At 42.4% G+C, this 12,339-nt stretch overlaps 1 protein-coding gene across 1 annotated transcript; it reads right to left on the bottom strand.

Annotated features, from left to right (window-relative positions):
- Window positions 1–3,150, bottom strand: LOC110485716 (endoplasmic reticulum resident protein 27). Its single transcript, XM_021556856.2, has 7 exons — window positions 2,861–3,150; window positions 2,400–2,485; window positions 1,507–1,650; window positions 1,264–1,380; window positions 953–1,078; window positions 416–610; window positions 1–92 (listed from the first exon to the last, which is right to left on the bottom strand). The coding sequence occupies exons 1-7, from the start codon at window positions 2,916–2,918 to the stop codon at window positions 48–50; spliced, it is 771 nt and encodes a 256-aa protein (XP_021412531.2). The 5' UTR covers window positions 2,919–3,150; the 3' UTR covers window positions 1–47.
- Between the last annotated feature and the right edge of the window lie 9,189 nt (window positions 3,151–12,339).

Below are 12,339 nucleotides of genomic sequence, written 5' to 3'. Positions count from 1 at the left end.
AATAACTGTCACAAACCTAATTATTTACATTCATTTATTTGTTTATTTTACAACTCAGTTTTAGGAACACGTTCTCCTGCCTGCTTCACCTCCTAAAATGATAGAAAAAGTTTTTGAGAAGCAGTATACATACATTAAATGGAGGCCACTCAGGATAATTTATTGCTGCTTTCTACATATTATCAAAGCCACTGAAACGTATACTGCACCATAGATATGGGTTCAAATAGTATTTGTTTTCTTTCAAATACGTATTTACCTGCTCTTAATTGAGCTTGCCTGGCACAATGGAACCAATAGAATAGTCCAAGAAGTGCAAACCCTGTCCAACTGGCACTCCAGGTAGGCTCAATCAACCCTCAAAGGCATTTGAAAGAGAACCAATACTATTTTGTTATTTGTTTTGACCTCTGACCTTGAGATTGCCTAGTATGAGTGACTGGCAGAACTTCCGCACACGTTCGGTGGAGATCTCTCCCTCGGGCATGAGCCACTTCATATCTGAGTCGCGGTCGTAAATGCCCACGCGGGGAAGGTCACGTGACGTCAGGCCAAAGTAGCCCAGAGATTTCTCATTGGACTTCACCCCGTGTACCAGCACAAACAGGAACTGTGACAAAAAAATCATGGTAATATTCAGTAGAGCACACTGTAGCAAATACGTTTGGCAACAGAAACTAACATCTGTGATTTTATTGAATGAGACCAATATCAAAAGTAGTGCACTATATATAATATACAGTACATTGAGATTCTGGGACTCAAAACATCGGACTCCATTGATCCAATTTGCAAATTAAATTCAAGATTCAGTTAAATAGTTGAATCAAAAGAACCCATTTCAAATAGGGGATTAGGGACATTATCTCAAGATTTGAATCAAATGGCCGATATAACAGAGGTTTTGTTGAGTCGCTCTTTTCAGGTCCAGTTGCTGCTTGCCTGCTCTCACCTTCCCAACAAATTCTGGGGCCAGAGCTCCTAGTAGGTCCTTGAGCACTTCATAGTCACTACTCCCCCTGTTGATGAAGAGCAGGAGGTGTGCCTTCACCTCAGACTGGAACAGACCCACTGCTGTCTGAGAGGAGAGAGACATTAACTGTCTGTAGGTGTAGTCTGAACATGACTGAACATGAAAGGCTAATAATACAAAGATGTGCTGGCAAGATGTAATCATAACCAGGCTGGTATAACTGTTAATAGGTGCTGTTGTATAGAGTAGTGTGTAAGGTGTAGATGAACAGTGCTGTGGTCAGTGACTACCACTTGGTTGTACTCGGTGATGTAGCGAAGCTCGTTCATGGTGATAAAGCGAGCAAGGCCGTCCGCCTCCACTTTCTTGGTCTCAGAGAGCTGAAGGTTGTCTTGGTGGTTATCTGCCTGAACACACACACATAAATCAACATTTTCAGTTGATATTTTCTTGTAAATTTGTTGTCAAAGTAGTTGTAACGGGAGTCAAGCAGGTGATTTCTGATGGACAAAGTGAAAGGTGTGGTAGTTTACTTTTCTGAAGATGGAGATCGTGTCAGACACGATGCCTAGTTTGGCCCATGCCTCCTTATCACTGCACAGAGCCACAGGGATATGCTTCACAGTCTTAGCTGCCTCCACAAACTCCTTGTAGCCAAAAGTCTCATCTGAGGGAGTCTGAGAAAGAGAGGGAAAGAGATTGCGAGAGAGAGAGAAGGGGGGGCAGCGAGAGGGGGCAGGCAGAGAGGCAGAGAGAATGTTAGAGTCTGATAACACTCACTACAGTGATATACTATAGAAGTCTGTTTTTGAGATTCAAATTGCCAATTAGCCCATTGAAATAATATTTTGGTCCCCAGTAGGTACATGGCAGTCCACCATATTTTTTCTCTCTCTCTCTCTTTCTCTCCACCCTTCACCCACGCTCTGTTTACACTTGTTTACAGCGACCTCCTCTGTGCCAATTCCTCAGATGCGTCCTCATTTCCTTGTCCTGCGGCCTGCCATCGTCCCCCGCACACTGAGTTTAGCCAAAGGGCTTGGGCTGCCGCTTGACACTCTGGGACGGCCGCCTACTATCCTCAAGGCAACGCAAGCTAGTCACTTCCTGTGCCAAGTGTGTGGCCAGCCACAGGCTGACAGCAGCTGGGACTGTAGCTACGAACAGTCAACAGGAATGTATGTTTTGTTTTTTTCTCGTCTCAAATCTGAGTTATGGTTTAATTTGACCTCTGCTATATCTGGCTGGCCGCGTCCAGCCGCACGTTAGTGGTGTAGCATCTAGCCAACGTTGATAAAAATCTGCTGTGGTTTTGTACCATCGTGATGTGTCAACCTTACTCAGGCCTACAGTAGGTTACTGTACATGTTACATTTCCCTCCCTCTCCTCCCATCCTGCCCTTCCCACACTTGTTTCCTGTCTGACCTCAAAGAACCCGATGACGACCACCTCGGAGGCTTCGATAAAGGCCTCGGCTGCAGTGACATCATTCAGGGATGGGAGGGCGCTGTCTGTAGGGAGAGAGAGAGAGAGCGAGGGGGGGGGGGGGTTGATGGAATTCATTGGACAAGCCCTAACCCAACTACCTACACTAGTTCCATCTCTTTAGAAACACGAAGAGGAAAAATGCATCAATCTGTGGAATGGCTCTCAGAAAGCCAGTCATAGGCTCAATCCCAATGTCAATTTCAGCATACATTTAGAATGAAGCAATGTACTGGGCATATATATTCTAAGGGGTATACTAGTGTGCATATTATAACATAGAGGTCAAAAAGATGGAAGAGAACATCACACCATTCAGGAAGGAAACAGGAAATAAAGACTAAAAAGACGTCTAGGAAATCTAAAAACATGTACGTGACCAAAGGCAAAGAGATTCTCACCTTCAGCTATGACTGAGGCAGCCAGGAGGGAGATAATCAGAGAGAGCAGCGGTGCCATAACTTTATCGGCAGGCTGTAGACAATGAAGGGCCTCAGAGAAGTTTGTCCGTTTTTGATTCTATGCAGGGCGGTTGAGTTTTAGGCTGGAGTCTGTGTCCGTCTGTCCATGTGTGTCGTTTCCCTCCTTCTGTCCCTCTGTACCTCAGGGTCTGCCACATGGCCGTTTCCTCGTGCTGCTGATTGGTGCCTGTATGAGAAGCTGACAGGTGTTATTGATAGGTTAAGATCAGCGAGTGTTGGACTACGTGTCACTGTGTCAGTTCATGAGTGTGACTGGGTGGGTGGGCGGGCTTACACACGCGTATGACTAAGAATGTACCTCCTAACCTGAGGATACACATGCAAAATGTTAGTTTTTTTACTTCAGAATCTCAATATGAAAAAAATCCCAAGCAGTCAAATCTGTCACATATTTTCAGCCTATACAGACACCTCACTCAACAAGGATGTATTTCCGTACTCATTCTGTGATGTCCTGCTGTTCACCTAAAAGACAGCATTATTTTTCTGACAGAGCAATGCCACTTTATAGGAATTCGATGTGTATGCATGCGTGCAATCTAATGCAGGGTTGGATGTGGCCCTCCCTCCTGTGGTGACTTGGCCACATTGCACTCTGAATCAGCAGGGTGTGTTTTCCTATTGGTGGCACGTAACAGGCAGCTGTTTAGTCTGACTGACCCTAGAGAATTAGCCAATTAGCTATTTTAGTATCCAATGGACACGCAACAAACCAAACCTTTATGTAACATGTTAATCAGAGACATCTTTGGAAGACGTATTAATGAAGCAGGAGGAGTATTTTAGATTGTTGAATATGTAGTGTGATAAAAAAATATATATATATTTAAAATTTCAATTAAAAGCAATTTGAAGATTCCAAGAGAAAACATTTGAGTATTTGTTTAAGGTGTATAGATTTTCTATATTATAGAGTCTGATTACACAAACTACCCAAAGTACAGTACACTACGTGCCATTTAAAATGAACCAATGAGCGGCTTAAAGGAATACTCTGTTAAAAAATTATCTTTGGTATTTTTTACATTAGTCCACTGTTGAACTAACTTGCAAAACACATCCTGATGATGTGGCGAGTTACACTTATCTTTTTGAAAGTCCTATGTCTTGAATACTTGATCGCTGACATTCAAAGCCTTTTGGGACTAATGGAAAAAAAGACCAACATTTCGTTTTTGAGGAGATTATTCCATTAAAATGAAAGCAGTTCCCACATTTGAAAAGATTGCCCTCTAATACCAGAGTCACCTGTGTCACAGTCCTGCTAGATGTTTCATAAACAGCTTTTAACCAGCTTAAGACTTGTCATAGCGAGGGCAATTTGCCAGGTGTCCTCAATCTAAAGGGAATCCTCCTTGGTTAGCGTAACCCAGGGTCCCTGGGACATCCCTACCCTAAACCCTAACCTCAACCGCAACCCTAACCTTAACCATGTTTTATGTCAACTTCAGTGGGGTAGGGATATGCCGAAGATCCCGGATAGCAAGGACCAATCCTCCTTTAGTGATGAGTTGTGGGACATCCCATTCAGCAATAACCTAAGTGATCCTGTAGAGTTCTCACAACTAGATATGATTTTATCATATTTTTACTTGTTTATAATATTGTAAAACAATTTAGCTGTATAATTAACATGTACTCTAAAAAGACATTGGAAAAACAAATATATAAATATATAGAGTACCAGTCAACAGTTTAGATACACCTACTCATTCAAGGGCTTTTTAAAAAAAACTATTTTGTACATTGTAGAATAATAGCATCAAACTATGAAATAACACTTATGGAATCATGTAGTAACCATAAAAGTGTTTAGCAAAAAGAAAACAAACTCAACATCAAGTCTCTATGGTAAGGTATCATTGTTGTTCCTGAAAATAAAAATGGGAGTTAATTTCATATTATCCACAACTGTAGCGTGTTGCTTGCCACATTCCAAGTGCTTCATGTCCCTCTTACATACTGTAACTTCCTGTATCTACACTCCAGTATGGTAAACATGTAGGTATAATCTGTTGGTTGTGCAATACCTTGCAATGTCAACTGATTGATGAAGGTCGATGACGTCAAGTATCGTGATATGTGTCAATGTTGGTTTAGCTCTCTTTGACAATGTGAACTTGGAAATGTATAGCAAAAGATCCCTCAACATGTTCTAGTTACATTTCATATCAGGTCTCAAGCAGGCCCTTTTTTTTCCCATCCTCTCTCCAATCAATACAGGAGAAAGTTACATACACACATCCCATGTTTCTGAACAAGTATTTAATATCAGATAATAAGTAACCTGGTGAATAAGGGCTGAAACGTCGCCAATAAAAACCTCATGAGAGCATAGATTGCAGTGTTCTAAGTCTCCATTTACCTTTTGTCTCTTTCTAACCACCTCAATGTCTGCAATGTATGCATGGGGCTCCCGAGTGGCGCAGCGGTCTAAGGCACTGCATCTCAGTGCTAGAGGCATCACTACAGACCCTGGTTCGATTCCAGGCTGTATCACAACCGGCTGTGATTGGGAGTCCCATAGGGCGGTGTACAGTTGGCCCGCCGTCGTTAGGGTTTGGCCAGGGTAGGCCGTCATTGTAAATAAGAATTTGTTCTTGCCTGACTTGCCTAGTTAAATTAAAAAGTAAATACTGTATGTTGGCCTGTACGTGTATATTATTAACAGAGTATTGGTGACAGCGCCATATTAAGCCAAGAAGGCTTCTTATTAAAAGAGCTAAACTCATGAGAGCCTCAAAAAGTAGGTTGTGTCACAGCATCACTCATGTCCTCAGACGGTCTCCACTCTCTGTCATATATCCCTGTATGATCTCAAATGTATGTACAGTATCTATATCTATATATGTATCCATAGCTGCATGATCTCATATGTATGCACTTTATCAATTGGCTCATTCATCCCCCTCCTCTCCCCTGTAACTATTCCCCAGGTCGTTGCTGTAAATGAGAACGTGTTCAGTCAACTTACCTGGTAAAATAACAGATCAATTAAAAATGTAAAAAAATCTATGTATCCATAGCTGCATGATATCCTTCCCCCAACTGTGTTGACCTCGAACTTCAATTCATCAGCGTTTTGTTCAGAGTTAACACACTCATTGTTCAATGTTTCTGAGAAACTCTACTCCACTTGGCTGATCTCCTCCTCTCTTATTCCCACTTGTTCACTCCTCCTTTTGCCTCTGATGTTATTTCACAGTCTAGTGAATCAAAAGGTTTCCTTCCACTACAGTCCCAGAGTAATCTCTAGCTTTTGGAAACAAATGCTTTGTTAAAGAGACTGATGACATGTAAGGCCTTTGCTGTAAACTGGCCCGGGTGTTTTAAAACATGTTGTAAAATCTTAACACTGAAATACTGCCAAAAACATTTGGAATGAGAGGCGGAAAACAAGAGAGTTGGAGTGGAGGGAAGACAGAGACAAATGAATGTTCAAATTCGTGCATCTTCTGATTTTTCTTGTCTGGGAGAGAAAGAGAGAAGGATGAGAAAAGTGAAAGATGATTCATGGTGACTGAGTTTGAATTTATAAACACCTGTAATCTGAGAAAGAGATGACTGGACAGATAGATGGGTGGGTGACAAAAGAGGCACACGTGAGAGCATTAATATGGCCTTATCCCTGATACTCAGAGTTAATAATACACACAGGCTCGGGTGTTCAGTCCCAAGGTAGGTTAAGCATCTCAACAGGCAGAGATGAATCCAGAAGATGATGGGTAAACACACCTGACAACAGCCAGGTATAACATGAGAGGATGGTGATGGGTAAACACACCTGACAACAGCCAGGTATAACATGAGAGGATGGTGATAGGTAAACACCTGACAACAGCCAGGTATAACATGAGATGATGGTGATGGCACATCCGCGTATTTATATTTTTTAAGCTCTCTACTTGTCAGTTCCAAACGGGACGTTATTTGTATTTTTACCTTAACATGGAAGATAGAATTCAAAGCAAGCAGTGCACTGGAATGACATTCAGATTAACTGGAATGGCATTCACTCTCATGGGATGGGTGGCCAAAAACAATTAACTTAAAGCCACACCCCTAATAAGCCACGAATATGACCGCATTGAGGCATATATCACTGTGCTTCTATGGCAGTAAGCACCATGCCACTGCAAACAAGACAGTTCATAATCCAGTGCCTTTATCACAGTCGACACACCTATATTTTAGCTTTCATTTACTTTAAGAATGCAACATTTTCATCTCTCCCTCATGGCAAAATGTGTAGAATTGCAGGAAGTTAGCTGTGACACATCTGCCTTTATCCTTCCTGTTTGGCCCTGTCCGGGGGTGTCCTCGGAGTGGGCCACAGTGTCTCCTGACCCCTCCTGTCTCAGCCTCCAGTATTTATGCTGCAGTAGTTTATGTGTCGGGGGGCTAGGGTCAGTTTGTTATATCTGGAGTACTTCTCCTGTCCTATTTGGTGTCCTGTGTGAATCTAAGTGTGCATTCTCTAATTCTCTCCTCTCTTTCTCTCTCTCGGAGGACCTGAGCCCTAGGACCATGCCCCAGGACTACCTGACATGATGACTCCTTGCTGTCCCCAGTCCACCTGGCTGTGCTGCTGCTCCAGTTTCAACTGTTCTGCCTTATTATTATTCGACCATGCTGGTCATTTATGAACATTTGAACATCTTGGCCATGTTCTGTTATAATCTCCACCCGGCACAGCCAGAAGAGGACTGGCCAGCCCACATATGCTCTCTCTAATTCTCTCTTTCTTTCTCTCTCTCGGAGGACCTGAGCCCTAGGACCATGCCCCAGGAATACCTGACATGATGACTCCTTGCTGTCCCCAGTCCACCTGACTGTGCTGCTGCTCCAGTTTCAACTGTTCTGCCTTATTATTATTCGACCATGCTGGTCATTTATGAACATTTGAACATCTTGACCATGTTTTGTTATAATCTCCACCCGGCACAGCCAGAAGAGGACTGGCCACCCCACATAGCCTGGTTCCTCTCTAGGTTTCTTCCTAGGTTTTGGCCTTTCTAGGGAGTTTTTCCTAGCCACCATGCTTCTACACCTGCATTGCTTGCTGTTTGGGGTTTTAGGCTGGGTTTCTGTACAGCACTTTGAGATATCAGCTGATGTACGAAGGGCTATATAAATAAATTTGATTTTGAACACTATGACATGGGGATACAAATTTAACAAACAATCATTTATTAGCCCTATGTGTGAAGTACAAGCATGTACAATAAGTACAATACCATGTGTCCCACTGCTGGCTTGCCTCTGAAGCTAAGCAGGGTCAGTTCAGGGCCCTATTTCCCGATAGCGTTGGAACTTAAGCTTACCTACCTCTTTCCTGCAATGGCTGAAGATGTAACATACATGTCCCAAAACACCACGTAGAGAGAGCGTTCATAATACCTTTTAATCAATACGAATACTTGAACAAAAAGCCAACAACACGATAAACAAACAGTTCTGCAAGGTGCAATACACAAAACAGAAAACAACTACCCACAACCCATAGTGGGAAAACAGGCTGCCTAAGTATGATTCTCAATCAGAGACAACGATTGACAGCTGCCTCTGATTGGGAATCATACCAGGCCAAACACCTAGAAATATAACACACAGAACAAAACATAGAATGTCCACCCCAACTCACACCCTGACCAAACTAAAATAGAGCCAGAAAAAATAAACTAAAATCAGGACGTGACAGTTAGTCCCTAGATGGGAGACCAGATGCTGATGGAAGTGGTGTTGGAGTTCCAGTAGGGGACCTCTTCCCTCGGGTCTTAGGAGATTCCAATGCCCCAGGGCTGTGAAGGGGACATTGTCCTGAGTAGAGTGCCGTCTTTCAGATGGGACATTAAATGGGTGTCCTGACTGTCTGTAGTCATAAAAAAATACCATGGCACTTATCGTAAGAGTAGGGGTGTTAACCCTGGTGCGGTACCCTGGCCAAATTCCCAACCTGGTACCTTTCAATCATGACCACCTAATCATCCCCCTTATTCCCAATTGGCATATATCACTCCTCACCTCTCCACCATGATAGGTGATGTGTGTTAAGCGTTCTGGCACAAAATAGTTGCCGTACATCACCCAAGTGGGTGCTACACATTGGTGGTGAAAGAGGTGAGTTTTCCCCCTTGCTACAGTGCCTTGCGAAAGTATTTGGCCCCCTTGAACTTTGCGACCTTTTGCCACATTTCAGGCTTCAAACATAAAGATATAAAACTGTATTTTTTTGTGAAGAATCAACAACAAGTGGGACACAATCATGAAGTGGAACGACATTTATTGGATATTTCAAACTTTTTTAACAAATCAAAAACTGAAAAATTGGGCGTGCAAAATTATTCAGCCCCCTTAAGTTAATACTTTGTAGCGCCACCTTTTGCTGCGATTACAGCTGTAAGTCGCTTGGGGTATGTCTCTATCAGTTTTGCACATTGAGAGACTGAAATGTTTTCCCATTCCTCCTTGCAAAACAGCTCGAGCTCAGTGAGGTTGGATGGAGAGCATTTGTGAACAGCAGTTTTCAGTTCTTTCCACAGATTCTCGATTGGATTCAGGTCTGGACTTTGACTTGGCCATTCTAACACCTGGATATGTTTATTTGTGAACCATTCCATTGTAGATTTTGCTTTATGTTTTGGATCATTGTCTTGTTGGAAGACAAATCTCCGTCCCAGTCTCAGGTCTTTTGCAGACTCCATCAGGTTTTCTTCCAGAATGGTCCTGTATTTGGCTCCATCCATCTTCCCATCAATTTTAACCATCTTCCCTGTCCCTGCTGAAGAAAAGCAGGCCCAAACCATGATGCTGCCACCACCATGTTTGACAGTGGGGATGGTGTGTTCAGCTGTGTTGCTTTTACGCCAAACATGACGTTTTGCATTGTTGCCAAAAAGTTCAATTTTGGTTTCATCTGACCAGAGCACCTTCTTCCACATGTTTGGTGTGTCTCCCAGGTGGCTTGTGGCAAACTTTAAACAACACTTTTTATGGATATCTTTAAGAAATGGCTTTCTTCTTGCCACTCTTCCATAAAGGCCAGATTTGTGCAGTATACGACTTTGTTGTCCTATGGACAGAGTCTCCCACCTCAGCTGTAGATCTCTGCAGTTCATCCAGAGTGATCATGGGCCTCTTGGCTGCATCTCTGATCAGTCTTCTCCTTGTATGAGCTGAAAGTTTTGAGGGACGGCCAGGTCTTGGTAGATTTGCAGTGGTCTGATACTCCTTCCATTTCAATATTATCGCTTGCACAGTGCTCCTTGGGATGTTTAAAGCTTGGGAAATCTTTTTGTATCCAAATCCGGCTTTAAACTTCTTCACAACAGTATCTCGGACCTGCCTGGTGTGTTCCTTGTTCTTCATGATGCTCTCTGCGCTTTTAACGGACCTCTGAGACTATCACAGTGCAGGTGCATTTATACGGAGACTTGATTACACACAGGTGGATTGTATTTATCATCATTAGTCATTTAGGTCAACATTGGATCATTCAGAGATCCTCACTGAACTTCTGGAGAGAGTTTGCTGCACTGAAAGTAAAGGGGCTGAATAATTTTGCACGCCCAATTTTTCAGTTTTTGATTTGTTAAAAAAGTTTGAAATATCCAATAAATGTCGTTCCACTTCATGATTGTGTCCCACTTGTTGTTGATTCTTCACAAAAAAATACAGTTTTATATCTTTATGTTTGAAGCCTGAAATGTGGCAAAAGGTCGCAAAGTTCAAGGGGGCCGAATACTTTCACAAGGCACTGTATGTACAGCGCTTTGAGCAGTGAGCACCTACTGTAGGTGGATCAAAGGCGCTGCATAAATGCAATCAATAATAATAATAATAATAATAATTATTATTATTATTATTATTATTATTATTATTATTATTAGAAGTTACAATGAGTATACAATACAACAACAAAAACGTTCATTGGATCTTATCCATTGATGATGTAAATTCATTCGTGATGAAGGTTAATTCTACACTCAGTAACTTGTATAAATAGCTTTTTAAACTCAATTTACTGTCATTACTGCGGTTCCCTGGTGTTGTCTCTGAAGTCATCACAGTTTGTTTGAGGTAAAAGCTAATCTGTAGATTACAAAGCCTCACCGTCTTCTGAGTTATTAACAGGCGAAGACAAATTTACGTCCCAAATGCTACCCTATTCCCTACAGAGTGCATTACTTACTTTCAGACCACCGGGTTCTATTCAAAAGGAAGGCACTACGTAGGGAATAGGGTGCCGTTTGGGACTCAAGCAGAGCCTACCAGAAGAAAGACAAGGGAAAGGGGGATATCAAATGGAGGCAGCCAATCTTGGCTCAGGATTACGAAAGAGGGAGGAGCAGGGAATAAGGCCACGTTAGGGCAAGAGTTAAATCTGTCTAAACGTTCTGCCTAAACAGAAGTTATATAACATTTAACCCACTGGTGCTGGAGGACTTCTGTACTGAACACCATTGGTGTTGGCAGACTCACTCCACGCCCATGTGGTACAGATGTTTACCTTGACAGAGTTGACCTTGTGTCTTTATTGACCTTTTATTTCAGTATTTGCACTGTCACTATGCACACTCTCAGGGCCCTACACACTCGCACACACTGTCACTATGCACACTCTCAGGGCCCTACACACTCGCACACACTGTCACTATGCACACTCTCAGGGCCCTACACACTCGCACACACTGTCACTATGCACACTCTCAGGGCCCTACACACTCGCACACACTGTCACTCCAACACACACACACACACAAACGCTCACTCCATCATTTGCTCACTCACACATAATATGCACATACATTTATACTGACTCTACACACCCACTCACCTACAAGCTGCTGCTGCTACTCTGTTGATCTCATATCCTGTTGCCTAGTCACCTTATACATATATACCTCCATCACTCCAGTATCCCTGCATATGTAAATATGGTATTGGAATTGAGTTCTAAATATTTGCTGTATATACAGTACCAGTTAAAAGTTTGGACACACCAACTCATTCAAGGGTTTTTCTTTATTTGTACTATTTTCTACATTGTAGAATAATAGTGAAGACATCAAAACTATGAAATAGCAAATATGGAATCATGTAGTAACCAAACAAGTGTTATATTTATTTGATATTTGAGTTTCTTCAAAGTAGCCACCCTTTGCCTTGATGGCAGCTTTGCACACTCTTGGCATTCTCTCAACCAGCTTCATGAGGTCACATGGAATACATTTCAATTAACAGGTGTGCCTTGTTAAATGTTAATATGTGGAATTTATTTCCTTCTTAATGTGTTTGAGCCAATCAGTTGTGTTGTGATAAGGTAGGGGGGGGGGGGGGGGGGTAAACAGAAGTCCATATTATGAACAGCTCAAATAAGCAAAGAGAAAGACAGTCCA

Source organism: Oncorhynchus mykiss, chromosome 13 (assembly GCF_013265735.2).
Source record: "Oncorhynchus mykiss isolate Arlee chromosome 13, USDA_OmykA_1.1, whole genome shotgun sequence".
Classification (NCBI taxonomy): Eukaryota; Metazoa; Chordata; class Actinopteri; order Salmoniformes; family Salmonidae; genus Oncorhynchus; species Oncorhynchus mykiss.
The sequence above is the reverse complement of the archived record's forward strand: the minus strand, read 5'-3'. Positions and strand labels throughout refer to the sequence as shown.

Excerpts from the sequence above, each read along its gene's own strand:
- LOC110485716 (XM_021556856.2), bottom strand. The coding sequence starts at position 2,918 with ATGGCACCGCTGCTCTCTCTGATTATCTCCCTCCTGGCTGCCTCAGTC. Across the intron at positions 2,486-2,860 it reads TGCCTCAGTCATAGCTGAAG|ACAGCGCCCTCCCATCCCTG; the intron begins GTGAGAATCTCT and ends CTCTCCCTACAG. Across the intron at positions 1,651-2,399 it reads TCGTCATCGGGTTCTTTGAG|ACTCCCTCAGATGAGACTTT; the intron begins GTCAGACAGGAA and ends TCTCTTTCTCAG.